The sequence below is a fragment of the Leguminivora glycinivorella genome, chromosome 14 (genome assembly GCF_023078275.1).
Source record: "Leguminivora glycinivorella isolate SPB_JAAS2020 chromosome 14, LegGlyc_1.1, whole genome shotgun sequence".
Taxonomy (NCBI): domain Eukaryota; kingdom Metazoa; phylum Arthropoda; class Insecta; order Lepidoptera; family Tortricidae; genus Leguminivora; species Leguminivora glycinivorella.
Window position 1 is genome coordinate 16,167,303 of NC_062984.1, and position 21,622 is coordinate 16,188,924.

General features: G+C 38.1%; 1 protein-coding gene across 1 annotated transcript in view; it reads left to right on the forward strand.

The window, feature by feature from the left end:
- The window catches only part of LOC125233638 (poly(A)-specific ribonuclease PARN-like), a 47,759-nt gene extending 32,342 nt beyond the window's left edge, over window positions 1-15,417 (forward strand). Inside the window, exons 12-14 of the mRNA XM_048139706.1 lie at window positions 13,119-13,147; window positions 14,469-14,608; window positions 15,179-15,417. Coding sequence (XP_047995663.1) covers window positions 13,119-13,147; window positions 14,469-14,608; window positions 15,179-15,394 — 385 coding nt within the window. The 3' untranslated portion in view covers window positions 15,395-15,417. The remainder of the gene's footprint in view (window positions 1-13,118; window positions 13,148-14,468; window positions 14,609-15,178) is intronic.
- Window positions 15,418-21,622: the final 6,205 nt, after the last annotated feature.

Below are 21,622 nucleotides of genomic sequence, written 5' to 3' on the forward strand. Positions count from 1 at the left end.
GGTTGAGATATAGAGCCGTTCGGCGATTCGACGCACGCGACGCGCGATTAGTGAACGACTTGAGCTTACATGGGCGAAGAGGCTCTCCTTACCAGCGTGACTGTGACTCCTGACTTCGACATCTGGCAGACCTCTAATATCATCAGAGTTTGGAAATCGTAGATCATCCCAACTCCTAACTCAGTCGATAGTGTCGGTCTTGTTTTATGGGAGATAGAGAGATACATTTAGATTTCTTACAGTTCCCGTTAGGTGCCCTGCGATAACTGTGTTCGAATTGGCAAACGTTTATCCTAAGTTTACGCTTGAGCTTGATCTGTGCCTTTCGGCGAATTTTCAATTGCATATTTGTTCGTCTATACGATACTTTCCGTATTTTTTTTGCTCTCTTTCTCTCTCATCTTTACGTTTTCCCGGTTGCATCCTCAACTCGAGTGCTTCGGAGCCCGGGGTCCGCTTTCAGGCTTTTTCTGCTCCACTTCGCAAGGTCTTCTGCAGATATATTTTTTGCCTGTGGATCAAAATCTGGGCCTAATTAAAGTTAGCAAACGAATGGTAAACCACGTATTTGAAATTCAAAACTATATCCCTCGATTCCTTTTTATAGCAAAATAGTCTATACGTTTCGTTAGCTGCATCTGTTCAACTTTAAAGCTAGTATTACCTATTTAAATTCCAAATTTGGTACAACCACCGTTGCATGTAAGCCAGGCAAATGTCGTTAGGGGTGATATACCAGCGCGCGCCGTGTCCTCGCCGCTTGAACAAACGATAAATACGGGTAGCGATTTAGAGACGCGTCCCCGGACACCTCGGTTTATAAGTACAGTGTTTTCGGACGGGTTTACATGGGGCTACAAGCGTTTCGTACATACCTTTTGTAAAGGCACACAAAGACGGGACTAGTGGGATTTCATTCTACAAAATACCGTAACCTTATAGCTAAAATGGGCTGACATTTTCGGCGTAGTTAGGATTGCCATACGTCCGGATTCTCCTTTTTTGATCCTTTGCCAGGATTCGTCGAGTGTCAGTGGGTTTTTTACAACTCAAAGCTAGCTGAATTTTTAGAGTATGACCAAAGGAAAGCGAGGGTGATGCTGTAGCTACAGCTTATGATTGGTGTCAACTTAAAAGACCCATATTAGTTATTAAAATAATTTGGAAATGTCAAAATTTATATTTGAGACTTTCGCGAGGATGATCCATTTCATACGACAACCCTAGCCGGGATGTATTAGCGTGTCCTGTATGAAATACTATTACGTATTATCTGACACGAATCCGCAGTCTGCGCATGCCTAAACGTGTGCCATTAGCGAGCCTCGAATTTTGCCGCACGCGACCTGTCGCATGCAACATTTCCGGCGAATTGATTGATTGAAACCGGGCATTATTTGACTCATTTAAACTGTCAAAGTAATGGCATTTTAAAATCAACAGTGGACATTATCGCATACGTTGATCTTATCAATTCTGATTCTATCACCTGCGGGCCTGGGGATTCTAGCACAACTAGCGTGATATGATAAACCTTATCGCGTCGGTGCGTCCCTATTGCACTTAAAGATAGTGCGGAAAGGACGTCCGGACGTAATAGACTTTATCACGCGACCGTTCTTGCCCGCCTGTACAATAAAAACGTAGGTATTCATTAAAAAAATATCACAAAAATCAATTGTTTTTATGACTACTGCTCGGTTTAAATAGGTTGGTTTGGTTGTCGTATTTCACATATTGGTCACCTAACTTTTGTACCTTTTGATTTTATCCACATCAACGGAGAATCAAGCTGAAACGTCAGTTTTGTCAAGTCGAATATAGCACCGGGAGTAATGCTCGTTTGGTACGTGTGGAGTTTTAATTGCACTCGTGTTTGTGTCTAATCAAAATTGTTGGCGCGTATTAATAGTCATGCCGTATTCCATAAACATAACTTGTTCTGGTAACTTGGGCGTTGGTTTCACTTAATGACTCACACCACTTAGTTCCGAGTCTGAGTCTGGCCCGACCCACGTCACGTTACCTGTAATGTATTCTGCAGCTCATTTTCTAAGCTACTTTGGCTAACAGAGACGTCCTCAGTAATTACAACACCTTATTACCACTGTGCGTAGCCAAATTCACAAACGCTCACGATATTATCATAGCATCTATGTCTGTTGTATTGGCGCATCAGAGCCAGATTGCGTTTCGATCGTCGTTTAGCCTCAACTATTGTTATTTCGGCTAGCATGTCTGGTATGATTCGCATTTTGCGCGAAGTTTTATGGATGACGAGAAATCCAAGTCTTTCAAGGTAGGTATTCTCAAGGTAGGTAGGTACTCTCGGTCGATAGCGAGGACTTGCGTGTGACACCTCTGCATCTAGATAAATACGACCTGTCCGTTTATTGTTCCTAGTTTTTCATAGTTTGATAAAAAGAGTTCAAATTAGAAATCATCCTTATTGATATCGATAGGGTAGCTTTTGCCTGAAACGTCAGAAATCTAGCAGGTTTTCTTTAAAGGCAAGCGAAATTCATTTATCCATAAGAAGAGCGGTAGATTTTCATAATGCCGTCAGCGAGACGCTCGCGGGTCAATCAAATACAATTACTATGTGGCTTACAACGAGAGGTAGTCCGCTCAACAAGGCTTTCTTATATATCTTAGGGATTTGGTTTGGTTCATTTTATTTTAGCAGCAGGATTAAAAGATAAACGTAGAAAAACAGTGCTGAAAGTTTTATTCGGCTGCATATTTTTCGTAATCTCATCGCAACGCAACACATCTCACAAAAATTTGATGAAACTGGCGTTCTCCCTAGTATACTTAATTTTTTATTAAGCGCTGAAATGTAGAAGTCGCATCCTCAAAATTATGGACCGCATTTGAAACCAACCCTTTTGAGAGCTCAATGTGAATATGACGCTCTACCACCCGCTTGCAATAAATCCTGGAGCTAACGGGTCACATGGGGAGTGAAGATGGATATAAAATAACCTAAGACGATTCAGCATTACTGGGAAAGTCTATCAAAATAGACCAAGACGCCACAGCCCAACCAAATCCGCTCGACACCTCGACCCCAATCAATATTATGCTTCCCATGACGTCAAGAACAAAACGGAAGATTGTGTCATCTAATAAAATTACGTGAATTTCTATCAATTAGCGCTATTTTTTCTCATCGTCTTCGTCTAGCCAATGTGTGACCTACCTCCTTGATTGGACTAGCAACCATTTATTCAGCGTATGTCTCGCGATGTGATGCTGACGCTAACTGCCGCCATTTTGGCGCGGATGGCATCCAAGATGGAGTCGGCGTGTGCGCAGTATTAGCATCGCTGTTAGGGAATATTGTTAGCATGATCTACCTCATCAGAAAACAAAAGTGAGCCGACGTAATTATTCCTACTTCTATTCTAGCCGTGTACTAACCGATATGGAACTCTGTACGTAAAGCGTAAAGTCGCAGTTTAAGGGTCGCTGATATAGATGGAAATGGAAGTTACTAGCTTGAAGGATTTGGATCTTGAATATCTTGATGGAGTGTAGTCGCTTTTAGATGGACGATTTACAAATGGCGAACCGGTTAAAATAGCTTTTTGATTCAGTTGATGGTTTGCTTATTAGTGAGCATTTTCGGCGGCCAGAGCGGTTTTTGGCCTGCACTTAAAATTGCTATGAAAAGCACGTACTCGTACGTTATACTACACACGTTGTAAAACACATTACAAGAAAACTTCCTATTATCATACTTAGTTATTACAGAAATTTAAAGATGTTTACAGTACCACACAACTTAACTTTTGCTATTCGCTGAGAACCTATGACGTTATCAATCGAAAGAATACTTATTGTTGAATGCCAATAATGTAGTGTGCGTGTGGATTGAGTGAGCACCTTCCGACAATAAAAAAAAATATGCTGATCATTTAGTAAAAGTTCTAAAACAATTGTAAAACGAATCTCTGAATTTGTAAAAAGATAAATCAAAAGATACAGTCATTAACATGTGCTCACTCAGTTCTCACAAACTACCAACGAAAACAGTGAATGTATTCATTTAACATATAATATTTATATACTAACATTTAGTAAAAAATATGCCAACCTACCTCTATAAATTTTAGATCACCTAGTTACGTATTTAATTTTTTACAAATAGTTTCTTATGCTCACTCAATCCTCACACTTTTGAAAAGCCGAATTTTGATGAAAAACATAAGATTTAGACCGCTATTATATGTGTATAGTTTAGTAAAAGTGAAATGGGAATTTGTAAAATACAAAACGAACCACTAACGTGTCAGGTTTTTTTATAATAAATTTTTCTAAGTGCTCACTCAGTCCACACGTTTTGAGAAAGTTAAAAATGTAAATATCTAAAGATTTGTAGCACCACAGACACTCGAAAGTACTTCAACATTTAGTAAAAATTTTTACTAAATATCCACCATCTAATATTTTATATTCGTTGTCTGGTTTTAAAGATATTCAGACATAACTCTTCTCATACAAATGTATCATGTAGGGTGACCACACTATGTCGGCACAATAATGTAAATACCCAAAAGATGCATTAAACCTATAAAGAATTTGAAACCAACCTTACCGGCAACCGATAATTTACCGAACAAACCTTGTAGATGTTTTCCCCAAATTCTATTACAATCGAAGTCTCATTTATTGATGTAAGTACCTAATAAGTGAACCACAATATACCGAACACAACGACATACAGCTTGGCAACAAATAAGAGTAGAAATAGATTTTTTTTATCATAGCAACACTTAACAGGTCTCATTGAAAAGTGTCAAAATCTATCAAAATAGTTGCCACATGCAAAACGGTTTACGACGTTTACGTAGACGGTGAAATAGTTATTTGTTATACAAGGGGGCAAAGTTGTATTTTAACGCAGAGTGTTTTAACGAGGAAGTGAAAGGATTCTATAGTTGAACCACGAGCGAAGCGAGTGGTTCGAGAATAGAATCCTGAACTTGCGAGTTTTTTAACACACGTGAAGTAAAATACATTTGCACCCGAGTGTAACACAAAACTTTTACCCTCACTATAGCGAGGAAACTACAACGCAAAAAATGTATTTATCACTGCTTCCAGTAGTTCCACAGGTGGTAAATCATCTTTATTACTAGATTCGCCTACTTTTATCAATTTTAAAACAGTTAATTTGACTTTATTCAAGGTCAAATTACTTTACCCACTAGTGGATAAAATGCGTTTTTACCCGCTGGTAGTAAAGGACAAAACACGTGTTTCCGAGCTAGTGAGGGGAAAACCCTATTATTTTCTACTCTTGTCAGGCTGTATACAGTGTGTTACCAACAAGTGGGCTTTTTTTTACATTAACGTAATCTTACATAGTTATTTAACTTGACAATGCCCTTAAGTTGATTAAAAATTGAAAATTTTGACTTTATAAACTTTCTAATAAAAGTTTTATTGCCAGCAATGTACACACACTCGTCAAGTGAGGGCAATGACGGCTCATAAGTATGACATGAGCGATATGATGACAATTAAGAAGTGCACGCGTTACATTGAATGTTCGGATTTCGGAATTTTTTTTTTTAGTTAATTTAAATAACTATGATTTGCTGATATGCACAAACGGTCCGGGTCCAATAAAGGTCCCGGGTGGTGGTAACACACTGTATCTAAGCTCAGAAAACTGCTATCGTAGGTACGGTAGACCTTCGGCACGAGTCAAAAGTTACGACGTTTTGTCCGTTCACGTGTTAAAGTTCAGCGTTGAGAAGATTAACAGTCATTGTGTGGCGATAACCTGCAGTTAGTGTTTAGACTTTAGAGACCAGTAGACGCCTCGGGCTATCACGCTCTCATTAGCAGGTCTACTGGAGTGACTGAACACTTCTTAGGTTAGGGATGCCATCTTACTCGTAGATGAGTAAGATGAGAATCTCTTAGTGTGCGGAGACGTGTCTTAGTTTGAAACTTAGTGACCCAGAGATTAAACTCATTTAAATTATTTTTGTGTGAATTGTAAGTAAAAACGTCGTTCATAAACCCTTTTTGAAACGCTTCTGCAGGGTTGGCACATGATTGCCGCGAGAGTATGTCGCCACGGAATGGACTACCCGTCCTTATGTCATTAGTACAGTTAGAAAAAGACGTGTCATCTATCTCGCGACGACATACTCTCGCGGCCATCATGTGCTAGGCCTACTTATACAAACATATATCGAAAATTAGAATGCAGCGTAAAGTCGAAGCGTCGAAAAAAGGTAAAATAATGTTAATTTATCGTGTTCAAGTCGTTCGACCCGTAAGTGACTTTATATAACAACTAAGAGACCTTTTTTGTGCTTGCTTAAGGGAGTTTAGAGATTACTTCTATCATATCCTCTACATTTACCATGACGCCGGGATGTCCCGGGGAAAGACATCCCGGGGGAAACAACTAGAGTGTAGCACTCGAATTCGACTTAAATTTGATTTTCGTTAGCATTTTTCCTTCAGTGTCCCTTTTAACATCCCCGCAGCTTCAGCACCCCTACCGTAGATTCAAGAAAGCGATGGCCATCCGATACGGTATGCTTTAGACATGACCATAACTGAATGTCAGGTCTGGTTACTTTGTAAAAATGTGTAAAAATGTTTTTTCGCTATGAACATAATAATGACATATCGTTTAAATATCTTTAATAAGGTGTTGATGGGAGACCAAATGAGAATGCTAGAAAATAATTATATTTTTAAATATTTATTTTATTATAAGATCTTGCGACGAGGCAAGGAAATGTCGGACCGCTTCAATAATCTCAATAATCACTTCTCTTAATTACGTTAAATTACCTTTTTCAAACGCGTCGAAGCACATCCCAATAACGAGTCTTATTAGAGGCCCTACAAAACCTCTCCTACGAGTCAATCATCGGCGCAGGCGCGCCGGGGCCCTTATACGGCAAGAGTTTGATTTGCGACGCGTCGGTTACTTTAATAACATAATACTTACTACATTTATTTCCTATGATACGTATAGTCGGGTCGGCGAAAAGGGCAGACATGGAAATAATCGCGAAATCATCGCACTGTTGGATTATAACTTAAAGTTAAACAAAAGAAAATGAGTCAGCCAAGAAATGAATTTTGACAATAATAGACGGATGTTAAATAACTTAAATATGGTGGTCCACTAGTATTATGAAATACTCTTGTTATCTGGGGGTCATGACCCCCATGACCCCCTGGATCCGCGCATGGCGCGTGTGAATTAAACTATTCGAACGCAAGTATAAAGCCTGCGATACACATGCCTGTAGCTTGCACAACTGGCATGCCAGCCACGTAAAAATACTTGCATGCTAGTCCATTTAATAGTCAGTATATAAGTAGTCAGTCAGTCCAGTAATTTTGTACGCGGCAGCCATACCATACTACATACCAGTACTAGTTGCTTACAAGTTGCTGCCATGTGTATCGCAGGCCTAATGCTATATGCACCAAAAAAAAAACACATGCCACGTTATCTTGACCTGACTGTAGCATCTAATAGACGCGGAAAGCCAGCCATTGATGCCTTGCGTCGCGACAGGTCGGATTTTCTTTCATCGAAACGTGTGACATCTGGGGTGTCAGACGATTTCTGATATTTTTTTTTGCTATTTTAAACGGTACATTGGGTATGATACTCTTATAAAGTCGGTATTAAAAAAAATACCAGTAATATGAGTTTATTATTTACATGTGAAGTTTATTATATAATTAGGTTTTGTTTTGTTGATGTAGGTAGGTATTCATATTGAGATCGACTAATCGTATTTATCAGAAAAGATCTTAACGTAAAGCCGGGAATACACATGCCTTTAACTTGCACACTTGCATAACAGCTACTCGTGCGTGCCAGCTATTGTATTGTGTATATACTAACTGGCATGCCTGTATCTGGCAAACAAGTAGATCGCAAGCAATTTGATTTACTAGCATGCAATATGAGGGAGGGGTCGCGGGGGGCTGCGAAACTGGCATGAGTGAACGCTTGCGATAACTGCAGGCATGCCAGTAGCAAAATAGTACATTTCGTTATAAGTACGAGAAGTATGTCATTACTTCACGAGTTCCAAGACATTTTGCTACGAGCGACACGCGAGTGGCAAAACTCGAGACGAGTGAAGAATGACATTCTCGCACGTGTGACGAACGACGTTTTTCAATACAGTTGCAAAAAAACACTACTACAACGAAATAAAACAATAAACAATCCGAACTCCCAATTTTCGCATTGACATTGACGCATTTTTTGACGATTCAAGTTTTGAAGCTTTTAAACTTGCGTTCATATTTACGGGTACTTTTTAAGCAACTGTATTAAAATAGTACATTACGATACAAGTGCGTAAAAAAGGAAGTTCGAAACGAGTGGCGATAAATTAAAACACGACCGAAGGGAGTGTCTTAAATCGACACGAGTTACGAATTTTCTTTTCGCACGTGTATCGTACGACGTTTTTCAGTACAGATGACTCTCCGAAGTTTCGACCTGTCATATAATGAACCACTTCTCGCACTAGTGCGTATAAAAAACACCATCTGTACTGAAAAATTGTTTTGAATATGGGTTTCATCCATCTGTTTTGAATAAGGGTTTAGAAAAATGGTGAACTAGAATGCTAGTGTGCCAGCTAGAGTCATGTGTATACAGATTAGTAATACAGGCATGCAAAGACGCCAATTGCATGCAAGTTTAACTTGCCAATGTATACACTGTGTGCCAGTTACTTCTACATGCTACTAACTAATATGCAGGCTACTGATCCGTTTTACAGGCATGTGTATTCCCGGCCTAATTTTATTTTTGTGTCCCTAAACGAAGGGGAACACTTTTGTAGCAAAATGCTGACTCTCTTTAACCATCTACTTTTACCGGTGACGTAACATATAATTCATTACTTAATAAGTAATCCTTAAAACTTTGTAAGGTACAATCATATACTACTAAATTACTAGATACTTTGACGCGTAGTCATCCGCTACTACGGATGCCGACTATAAATTTGCCGGTTTTGTAATTCTACATTGAATTATTTATAGAATATTGACTACACGTTACTAACGTGTACTCAAACCCAAGTGTATTATGTCTAAGACTGACACACGCCGAATATGGCGGGTGGGTATCATTTGAGATATGATATATCGCCGTCGCGCCTGTCATGTTCTGTTTACGTATTTATAAGTATAAATCGTAGAAGTGAGATGTCACACTATTGTCAGGGGTTGCGAGAGCTGGTTAGCTTCCTTGAAACCAGGCCAGGGTAAATTGATCTAGAGTTTGTAAAAACTATAAACGTTCAGAAGAAGGTTATACCTGGTCTGTACGAGCTTATTCATTCGCTTGCATTGCATGAGCGTTTGGGATCCCATGGACTTATCTTGTAAAGTAAACTGACCTGTTAATCTGCTTTCCTAATGTGTCTATTGATATCACAATATTGGTTTTTTTGATATCACAATGTTGGTAAGTACGTAGGTTTCGAATAATTAAGATATTAACTTTATCATATCGTATTGTAAATAACTGTCGTCTATTTAGTTCACCTATTTTTTCAGAACAATTTGTAATCTGATAATCTTACTTAGTGTTTAATAAAACCTGAGTTTTATTAAGAATTGTGAAACTTAGCCTCGCAGGCATTCTGTAGAACTGTGTGTCTGTTACACAAAAAAAAAAAAGATTTCCTGATGATTTATACATTTCCAAGCAGCGTAAGCGTAACAATGCTTGCTTTGCTACAATAAAATTAAGAACACACCAACACAGTTCAACGCAAACGCAAGGCTAATACTTCGTGTAATGTCATAATTAGGGAAATGGCATTGAGTGAAATATGCCCACGATTATTCATTCCGTCAGTCGGTGGAGCAAAGTGTTAGTGTTTAGTTAAGATATAAATCATAGCGCTTTTATCTCCTACGTCGAGATCTAGGCTTTAACGGTATTGTCACGTGCTTTAATGGCCAATTAGCGTTATAAATATAGTTGGTCTCAATGGCTTCATAGAAACTTGAGGACAAAAAGGGCTTATATTTACATCTGCTTATAATGCATTAACTAGGTTTCCAAAATAATTATTTGTAAGCAGTTTCGATTGGATTTTGTCGACAAAGAATAGCTGTTTTTGGATTCTCTAGCTACTCATAAAATTAATCCTCCTTGCGTTATCCCAGCGTTCGCAAATGCTCATGAGTGCCTGGGCTCCGTTTTTGGCAACTCATCATCCTCCTCGCGTTATCCCAGAATTTGCCACGGCTCATGGGAGCCTGGGGTCCGCTTTGACAACTAATCCCAAGATTTGGCGTAGGCACTAGTTTTTACGAAAGCGACTGCCATCTGACCTTCCAACCCGAAGGGTAACTAGGCCTTATTGGAATTAGTCCGGTTTCCTCACGATGTTTTCCTTCACCGAAAAGCGACTGGCAAATATCAAATGACATTACGCACATAAGTTCAGAAAAACTAATTGGTACGAGCCGGGTTCGAACCCGCGACCTCCGGATCGAAAGTCGCACGCTTTTGGCAACTAATGCCAAGATTTGGCGAAGATAGACACAAGTTTTACGAAAGCGACTGCCGTCTGACCTTCCGACCCGAAGGGTAACTAAGCCTTATTGGAATCAGTGCGGTTTCCTCACGATGATTTTGGATTCTCGAGTATGTCTCAGATATCATTTGTATACTTTCGTGGGTCCAAGTTCTAATAGCGATCGACATAAATCTCAACTGTCATACAGATTAATGTAGCCCAAAGCCAGCTGGGCGCTATCATTCCATAATAAAATTGAAAGGTACGAAATTAATTTAATATTTCGCCGTCGAGCTGATTAGAGCTGGCACTGGCTGTCCAGCGCTGGCAAACTTTATGTCATCGCACATGAGCGCAAATTAATGGGTTACGGCTCCTCAGCATGGCGAACTGATTTGCTTCGTGAGTTCCGTGGGCAGCGTGGCTGGATGGCCACTTGGGCAGGTATTTCGTTAGGTTGCTGAGGCAGTGCGAGGCGATGGTTCAGGCGAACCGGTGACTGCGGTGGTCGATTCCCTTGGTCTTCAATTTAGGCATACTTAAAGGCACTGGAATGTAAAAATACTTGTGTTAGTCAAAATAGTAATAGGTGATAAAAACCAGCGGTCGAAATTACATTTTGTTATTTAATCAAGATTATTTAAAAGGCCTATAGGCAAGATCCCGAGCCCGAGACGCACTCGGAGTCTTGTGTGTCCTGCTGGGTTGACAACTTGACACTCTTCTTATATTTCGGTCGTTAATGAATTACTGGCGCTTGTGATCACTGTTTAGCAGCTCCTGTCACTTGTCTTCAAGTTTCGATGCCGTAGATCTTGCCGCTTGTTGAAGTTTATCTAAGCTGGCATTTTTGCCTTGCTTGACACATACAATGCTTAAAGCGTCCTGTTGTAGATCTAGGAATAACAGCTTTAGAATGTGTCTAATCTACCGAGCATATTATGGCATCAGAGGCCAATACATGAGAAAAAGTCCATATTTACTCTCTTAACGGTATCATATCAATTGAATTCCGAACTCGCCTCATGAAGCCGACGGGAATACACGCGCAGGTTGCGCAGGCGGTGACAATTAGCGCAGCTCGTGACCGCGGCGCCGCGCGCGCGCATGTCGCTGCGACAGGTGGATCCAAGGGGACTAAGAGCACCAAATTGTCGCAATCGTTGACTAAAAGTTAAATGGTTAGTGATATATGCTTAGTGTGGTAGTTCTTAAGAGTCCATTGATTGACCGCCAAGAAGTGTCGGCGGCGCCTTGAGTGCTTGACGCCGCTACAGGTGGATGCAAGGGATCTAGGAGCAAGTTCGAATTGTCCGCGAATGTTTATTCACTAAAAATTTTCACCGTACTTGAATGAGTTGGATTGCTCAGTCCATTAATTGATAATATCGATAGTGAAATAGCCCAACTACTTACCTCCGAATCGTGTGCGCAATGTCCATGTTATCGGTGATTTTTTTTCTAAAATGTTTTATCGTACTGAGAGTAGCACGGAACCGCCGGTGATCGTTTCTTAGGTTTATTGTCTTTAGTCAACTACGTTAATAAGACCATAAGATTGTAACATTATCAGATCAAATATTAACTTTTCGAATGGCTGATTTTTCGATGCCTCCATCTCTCGTTAACGAAACACACACATCCAGCCATTTATAGAAATAACCAAAGTCGTATTTTAGCATAGGTATCTATTCCGCCACTTAATCTTATGACCTAAGGCTAATAGCTAGTTCGTCTCCAATTAAAGACACCTCGTGTCCAAATAAACAACGCTCGTAAGTTCTCGAGCCGGCCCAAGTCTTAAAAATACCCGGAGCGACTAAAAGGTATTTTTTCTAGCCGCGACTACGTTGATTTAAATTAATTAGACATTTAACTAGACATTTAGTCACGTATTTTTACCATGTACGTACCAAGAGTTTTGTATGTGGTTCAAAATAAAAACAAAAATATAAAAGAAAATATAGAAATAATTTAGATACCTTACCTATTTCTGCCTTGGGTAGGTAATAAATCGGGATGTCGGCAAACTTGTTACGTGTCAACGTTTAACTGAGTATTTTTTTTTTATAATACATTTTCACCTAATATTTTATTTTGAGTCAGACCAAGATAAGTTTGCAACGATTTCGTCCCTGCAAGGGTTCCGTAAACGTCATAATTGCATCGATCGACGATTTACTTTTAATAGTAATAACATTTGCACTGCAACTTAAAACTGGTATTGACTCAGTATTTTTTATACAAACTACAATACTTTTTTTTTCGCCAAGAATTTTTAATAATCTTTAAATATTTTCACGAAAAAAAAACGGCATGGCCGTATCAATGTCTCGTGTTTTGTATGATATTTCATTAAGTCTTCATACAAAAAGTAGGTACTAAAGCAGACTGAACGAACGTTTCCGAGTCCACGACGGCAAAAACACTTCATTCATTATTATTTATTTATTTATTGTTCAGAACATTCATATACTTGTTTTATCATTTCGCTGTCTTCAAGGTCATTATTATCAGTTTATTTTGTTTAAAATTGCTTAATATGAATCGTTTCTATTGTTACAGAATACCTGAGACCCCCAGACTACGGCAAGGTAATATTAATAGTTAACGTTAAATTTCGCAATTTCTACCTAAGACGAAAAGACGACCGTCATTATACTAAGCAGTTAAAATTAACGGTTATTTTAGACAGGAAGGGTTATCGACAAGGATCTCAATAGGTAGAGAATTGTTATTAGACAATTATATTGAACGGATAGTATGGATATGGCCGGACTTTCTAATACTTTTGTTTTTACATAGTAATTTCACAGATCATTTATTTGCGTGATTGGGAGAAATGGTTTAGAGAAAGGTGTTTTCCCAGAATTCAATATTAGCCAAAATTTCCTTTTTGGTAAAAATGACATATTCTTATAGTAGATACAAAATATTAGAGTAGAGTAGATTAATTCGTAATGATTCAGAAAATGAAAATTTTAAATTTTTTTATTTCATTGCCTTAGAAGTAAATTTTTGCTAACTGTATTCTTGAACCTAGAGTACACTTTTTTCAAATAGATAATTGTATCTTAACCGCCACGAAAATACACATAGAAACCACAGTGAATTCCTGGCACAAGATATTAGAATATAATTAGTCATGTCCATATTCAGAATTCACACCAAAACCTCGTGAAATTTAATCCTATTCAGATCATTGGTTATCCAGACAGTGCGACTATTACTAGAGATTTACACGAGTGTAGAATTGTGATGATTAGACCAAACATTTATTGTGCGTTTTTAGTGGCCATAAAGATGCTGTATAAAGACGATTTCATTGGCGTGGGAGTTAGTGCTTTAACACTTATTTGGTTTCATACCTTAGGATTTCCCTTTTGGAACTACTTATGGGCCGTCGAATTTGTCCAAATATAACTCAATATGACCTAAGAACAAAATGTTCATCTCTAGTCATATTCATATATACATGCATACCTATTTACAAGCGCTGTACAGTCACGATTAGAGCCTGACAAAAAAGAAGAGAAATTCAAAAGTAGCACCATAGAAGTGTCGTCTCTTTTTAATCAATATGTGTAAGAAAACGGACGATACGATGATGTTGCCATTTTATGATTTCTAATCTCTATCTCTAAACCTTTTTTGGCAGTGTACGACATACTGTACTCTCGCTAAAATTGTATTAAACTTATGAAAACAAATATCGACAATTGCCTTTGGAGTGACTGTAATCTAACCTACGCCTACTCTTTTTTTTTTATACTACGTCGGTGGCAAACAAGTATACGGCCCGCCTGATGTAAAGCGGTCACATATTAAACGGAGACATGCAAATATAAGCGACTTGAAGTTGAAAAGGTCTGAATTTGAAAAGATAAAAAAATAATAGCTTTGTTGTTTCTCTAGCCGCCAGCACAACAAGCGTGTCTCCCGCTCCACCAAAGTCTCCCGTCAAGGATGTTGAGCCCATCAAAGAACGCGCGCGCAGTAACAGCTTGACGTCACAACCGCCCAGCAGAAAGAGGACCAGCTCCGGAATGTTCCAGGTGAGATACACGTTAAAATAAACTACGAAATGTTGGGATACCGATCAAGTTTTCGCGCTCATGACATTTGAAACCCACCAAGCCACCACTACCATCTCTCTCCTCTAAATCAATGACGTTAAAGATTCGCGTGCAGCAACGTCTTCACCGCCCAGCAGAAAAAAATCTATTACGTTGAGATACAAATCAAGGTGCAGAACTCGGGAGATTTAAGGGGTACTAACGCTAACTAATACTTTGACCCTCGCCATTCTGATTATTCTTATTATCTTGCATCTTGTAAGTATGTACCAAAATATCAACGCGTGATGATACTGACGAGCGACGTGCGATTCCCAGGCGGCTTTTGGAAGATATAGTTTCGGTTCTTAAAGAGCGAGAAACATTAATATTTATTCCAATGTCACCGAAGCAGCGGGCCTAGCATATTCGACGATAGGCTATATCATATCACACAACGGGAGACTTTGAAGGAGCGAGAGATGGTGGGGGTAATAAACTTTGTGTCTCAAGAAGTCCCTTTCAGAGATATTTCTAAGTATTTTAAAGTACGTACTTACTTTTCTACAGGTTGATGAAACAGAGCCACCGCCAAAGAAGCCCGAGCCCTCCCGAAAGAGGCCCGAAGTCAACGGCAAGAAGGACTCCAGTGAACCTAAGAAGGGAAAGCAAGACAAGGATAAAGATACCGCGAAGAAACAAGAAAAGAAAGTGATAGAACGATTCGATGAAGAGGCCAAGACGCAATGCGTGTCAGCCTTCAAAGAGAGCGATAGTTGGGATTAAGAATAAATGTTGAAATATCGGTATTTCTTGGGTTTTATTTCCTTCTTGCCTTTATTTATTGGACACTAGCCTTTTCCCAACTACTAGTACTAAAAGTAATCTTATTCAAACGTTGAACTTTGGACCCCAATTTCACCCCCTTAAGATGTGAAAAATCCTTTCTTAGCACTCTTCTACATCTTATAAGGAACCAACGTGCCAAATTTGGAATCTCTAGGACCAGCGGTTTTGGCTGTGCGTTGATATGTCAGTCAGCCAGTCAGTTAATCAGTTTCTTCTTTTACTTTTATATTTAAAGATAGAAGATCAACACTGAGTTGTCACCGTCAGCTCTTGACAATGGTCGTCTTTTGTTTGACCAGGAGTAAATTATCAACTTTACAGTGTTACATACAATGTCTCGTTCTAAATTTTCAGATAATACCTATATCTTGAGCGTATTAGGGGTACTGGACACTGAATGTGTTCATATTTCTAAGCTTCACATTCGTGTTTCTGTCACATTGGGGATTACTTAGCCTGCTTTAGGAAAAACACAATATGAATAAAATAAATACATTCTGAAGGACAATACGAAGTTTTCCATTTCTGCAGCGAAGCTTGGCGTCGCCAGCACGTTTGGGATTTCCAAGGGCATTGCATGTAGGAGGCACATGCCACTTTGAAACCCCAGCTATGCGGCGACCCTTTACGGAGGCACCCACATAACATATACAAACAAAGTTATAAACCAATGAAAAACATAGCATATACAAACAATATTAAGTAGGAAACCAATAAAAGACATACAAAATGTTTATAACGACGAAATACAAACGATATTGAAATGTTTGTAATACACCTGCGAATTTTCATTACAACCTGTTTATTAGTAACCGTAACACAATTATTTCGAGTACTCGCTGACCTCCTACGTTGACGGAACAGTAGGGATTGTCCCATACAATGTCAAGTATCTTCATTAGCTGATTGAGCGCTTTGAGCAGGCCGCCTTTGTGCCAGTGAAATGCTCCGAGCCACCTACAATCTACATACATGCGGACTGCTAATATTAGAAGGAAATTCACGATTGGCGCAAAATGATTAAGGGGAACGCGCGTCGTTGGCGCGTTTTTCATTTAATGAAATAGTCCATCGTATCGTCGCTAGTCAGTGACAAACGCGCGTCGACGAAATATTTGCATCACTACAAAATACAAATCGTCGCTGCGCGTGCAAATTTCGCTATGTGTTTTTAACCTACTTTACAGGAGACACAAAAAACTGTTTATTTCGGCAATTATTGAACATAAATAAATCAATATTTTTATGGAATAAGTATTTTCACTTTTGCATACATTAAGAAATTACTTGAAATTATATTTTAGTTATTATAAGGTTAAAAAAATATTTTTTCATAAATATGTTACATAGCGATTATAATTTGAGTCGTAAAAAACCGGTATGTGTCTTACAATCACATAACTAGATTTTATTCTTAAGGAACAAAATACAATTTGTGCACTTTATCGTCACATAGTTATTTAATCATATGATTTGAATTAATTATGTTGTTGTTTATTTGTAATTTATCAATTAATTTTCGAATTAATTATTTTAGAAAAAAAAACACGAATTAGAACTATAAGCTTAATACACAATACCATAATAAAAAACTCGATTAAATTAATATATTACTACCAATATATTACAACTATATTAATATATTTATTCCATTAATTTTTATGAATGGAAGTTATTTCAGTTACAAAGTTGCTCAATGTGGTATTATGTAAACATTTATGTATTGAATAAGTTTTCACTATGCATGTTTAACTTGAAAAAACCGGATAATGCTAGTCTGGCTCGAACACCGAAAGTTACGTGTACATTTTACTATTTTTTTTCTCACAACTATATTAATAATCATATACTGATGTATGGTGTAATACGATTTATTTTCCAAATTTCATAGTTTAAGTCAACCGGAAGTACCCTATTAATTTTGACTTCCTTGAGAGTATAGATTTTTTTTCAACTCAATTAACCTATGTTGTATTTACTTAGAAATAAGGTTTTTATACAGCTTCAAGAAACGGTACAGTACCACACCTCGGACACTGGCGATCACATATATGAAAGAGGCGCGTTCCTAGCACACAGTCTAAGCTAGTGTAGGTGAACGCGTACCATGCTTGTATGAGTGACATATGACAGGTCGACTGTTCGTGTTTTTGACAGGCGGTAACTGTGAGGTAACCGAGAGGGGTGGGAGGCACTTTCAGCGGGGAGCGGGAGTGGCCATACTGTACGATAGTACTCTTTATTATACTGTGACAGTACACTTGAGTATAGGGTTTTTCAAATCAAATAGATAAACGGATTGACAAGAAAGTATATAATTGTATAAGGGTTCCATTTTTCCCTTTTGATTCGAAAAAGATAAAAAATCTTTGTTATTCAAAACTTTATGTGATTTCTCAAGTCAGCGTTTTTTCATTTATTAAACATTTCATTTTCATTAATTTCTTTTAAAATGTTTCCAGAAAGGATAGATAGATCTTATCACACAAAATTTCATACAAAACGATGTCTTACCACTTCAAGGCAATGTTAAATCACTTGCTGTTTTTTTGAGTTACTTAGCATAAATTTATCTTATTTCGATAGTTTGTAATATAAGTACGATTACACACACTGAACCCTACACGGAATTTGTCAGTATACTAAACACTAATAAATTTCTGACAGTTAATCTTAAAAATCAATTTGAAATGATTTATTTTTAACAAATATTAAAAAATAACTATTCGGTCAGAATGAGTACTTTCAGACATAGTCTCAATAAAAAGGGAAACTACACTCTCTGTCTCATTTATAGAGGTTATACTTGACGACAAAACCACCTACCATACACCATTTAAACAAGTTTTAAGAGAGTAGGCTAGATTTTTATAAGAAAAGCCTGCTATGTGACGCAAAACACACGATCTGGAAACATTCAAAATTTCTACAAATAGTACAAAATTATCGCTATGTATGAGATTGTAAAAATCGGGCACAAACATCTAACACATCTTTTTATACAATATTTCCGAAAATATAGCTATGTATCATAATTCACATAGCAGGCGCAATTCCAAAACTGCTGTTATAAGAAGATAATGTAGTTATGGGATTTATTGCAGTTAGCGATTATAAGAAGAACATTCAATGTATGGGCATCACATACCTACTTTTGATAAAACCTGTAATACTGAAATGAGCTCCACGCTGTTTTTGGAGCATATTTATTTAGAAATAAGGTTTAAAATGCCATTGAAAACGAAAAATCGTTAAAAATCACATAGCGAATTTTGCACGCGCAGCGACGAAATGCGCCTTGCAGTCGTTAAACTCATTTTTGAGCTCATGACAGAAGCGAGTTCAGCAGTCCGCACAATTGGGTACCTAGCAGCAGCGGCTGGTACGGCTGGTGGCATACAAGGCGATTCCCAACGGCTTGCCTAAAATTGATTACTAGTAAAGTACCTAATGTTAAGGTAGGTTTCTTTTTGCTCAGTGTTGCCTAGCAGAAATTTTCACCAGCCGCCACTGGTACCTAGGTAAAGTTTTTTGAAGATATGCAAATAATGTATGTTTCTGATAGAATACAGATGTACTTAGTGCGAAAAAATTTGCCTTAGTATTGTTACGGAAACGTACGAACGTGTCATGCTATTTCAGTCAGTCTCAGTACAAGATGTACGGACATTGACTGAACTAGCATGACAAATACGAACGTTTCCGGAAAAATACGAATGAAACCGTTTTCGCACTACATCTGTACTTTATTTTCCTATCTTCAAAAAACTTTACCTACCCAATTGTGGCCTTATAACGATTTTGATACTAATAATATTATTATATATTATATTTCGTAGCGGGGGGTAACTTTTAGTGTGAACGAAATAAATTGAAAATACGAAAATAAATAAATAAATACAGTCGTGGTACAGCTACTTGTGATTTTCATGCGCTACATGTAATGGTTACCTACTGCCAAAATGGAGCCTTGCAATTCTTGCTACAGTATGGGGTTATAAATTTTCAGGCGAGGTTCTTGATCGTTGCATGGCCAGCCTCGGCTTGGGACTTAGCAGGCCAGTACGGTGGGTACGCACCGGGCCGCTAAGACCCTGGCCGAGACCTGCGGGTCTTTCTTCGTGTTATCTTGTCGGGAACTATTTCAGAGTGCATTGATAGGGAAAATATGCTTACTTGTGTTTATTATTACCTGAAAAAGAAAATAGATTTCGTTAATGATGTTCATAACATAAAAGAAGAAAAAATTTACAGTTAATTCAACAAGAAACTTACGAAATACTTAATAGAGAATAGTTACATATTACAACATTAAAATGATCTCATAGCAATAAGAAAACATGTAGGTATTATAGGTATTAAGAATTTTAGTTATTAAGAATTATATTTGCAGTGCCCTTACAGGGTTCATAGCTGTGCTATACTGAAATGTACCAACTTATGTACCTATGATAGCAATAAATGATTACTGATTACTAACATTCACTCAATACAGGGTGCTTAAAAATATATTCAATTTTTTTACTGTGTCATCTATATCAAATAATCTAGTTAAAATTCTAATGATTGACTCGTCTGCCGTCGTGGAAAGCATTTGAAAGTCTTGACTTGAGTGCGTTGAAGTCTTTACTTTGGTGTAGCTGCCCCTTATACCACGTTCGGATCGTCGAGTATAATTAGTTATCAAGTCAAGTAGATATGTATGTAGTCGCAATTGCAAAGTTACTCGTACCTACGACGATTATACACTTAGCGTAAAATTAAGTACCCGTTGTTGTTTTTCCTGTTGAGGTGTTTCTTAGTATCTTAAAGTCTGTAAAATATTCTCCATTCCCTAAAATGAAGTGATTTTGAACAGAAGCAGGCATAATAAATTAAAACCAAATATTTATCAGAGTAAGTATCATTCAGAAGCTCTTTCTCATTTCTTCTATTCCTGCCATAGACAAATAGCTACAGTCCACCATATGGCCATAACTTCCCTAGCGCAATTAATTTAGCAGTCGCGAATCTGGCGCAGATAGCTTCGGGGGCCTTCGGGCATCTTCGGCCGCGCTCGGGCATTAATCTTCGCGGAGCTCGGCAGGTGAGGAATGGCCCTCGTGGTGCCTGGAGGCATCGAGAACAATACGAGACGTCGTTAAAGTAGCCGATGTAATGCGGATTATAATTGCTGATGAAGGAAGCTGTAACTGGGTTATTGAGTGGACTTTTATAGGTTAGGTCGTAAAATTAGTGGACGTGGACCGCCCCTTGTTGTGTTTGTGGTCAATGAGGTAAGGACATAAACTAGATTAACCTAGTATGTTAGAGTTATACATGACTGCTGCTTTAAGTAGTTGGAGTAAATAAATTTGTCAGACGTCAGTTCATTAAACTGGAAATAGGTGAAAGGTGAAGTAAGTAAGAGATGCATTAATCTTTCAAATGTACCTACTGTAGGTAATTAGGTCCAAACTTAATAACAAATTTCAGATTTTAACAGTTTTATAGAACAGTAAGCCAAAGTGTAGACACAGCTTGTCTACCTAAGTTAGAGGGTGTTGTATATGCATATACCTATCAGAGGGTTAAGTTTCGAAATACATATACATAATATAGGTACTACATACTTAAATTATTACTGAGACAGAATTTGTATTTTTAGTCTAGATATATTTTTATGTAAGTAACATAGGAAATCTAGGAGGGTTCTGATTAAATTCCATAACCTGGTAAATTTAGAGATGTAATAGATGCAGTGTTAAAAAAATTGAGAATCAATAATAACAATACCACTCGTTGACTGGACTATACTCGACACGGAAGGCTCCGTTGTATATTGCCTTCGGTGTCAGTATTATAAAAGCGATAAAATTATTGAAAAGTGGCCGTCAAAACTGTCAAATGTTTTTAACAATCTTAAACAGATGGTATGAATTTCTAACAATCTTTATGCGGTAACGGAAGTAGTACAGAATCTACCGATTTCTGTTATTTCGCAGTGCATCACTACTGTATTCCAGTAACCAGCCGTAATGACGGCAAGCCTGTGGTTACCACGTGTCAATGGCTATCGGCTGCCCCGAGCGGCGATAATGCGCGGATAATAAGCATGTGAGTAGGTAGATGCTGCGGGCGCGAAAAATTGCGGTCGGGGAAATGGTAGCGTTTGTTATGATTGGA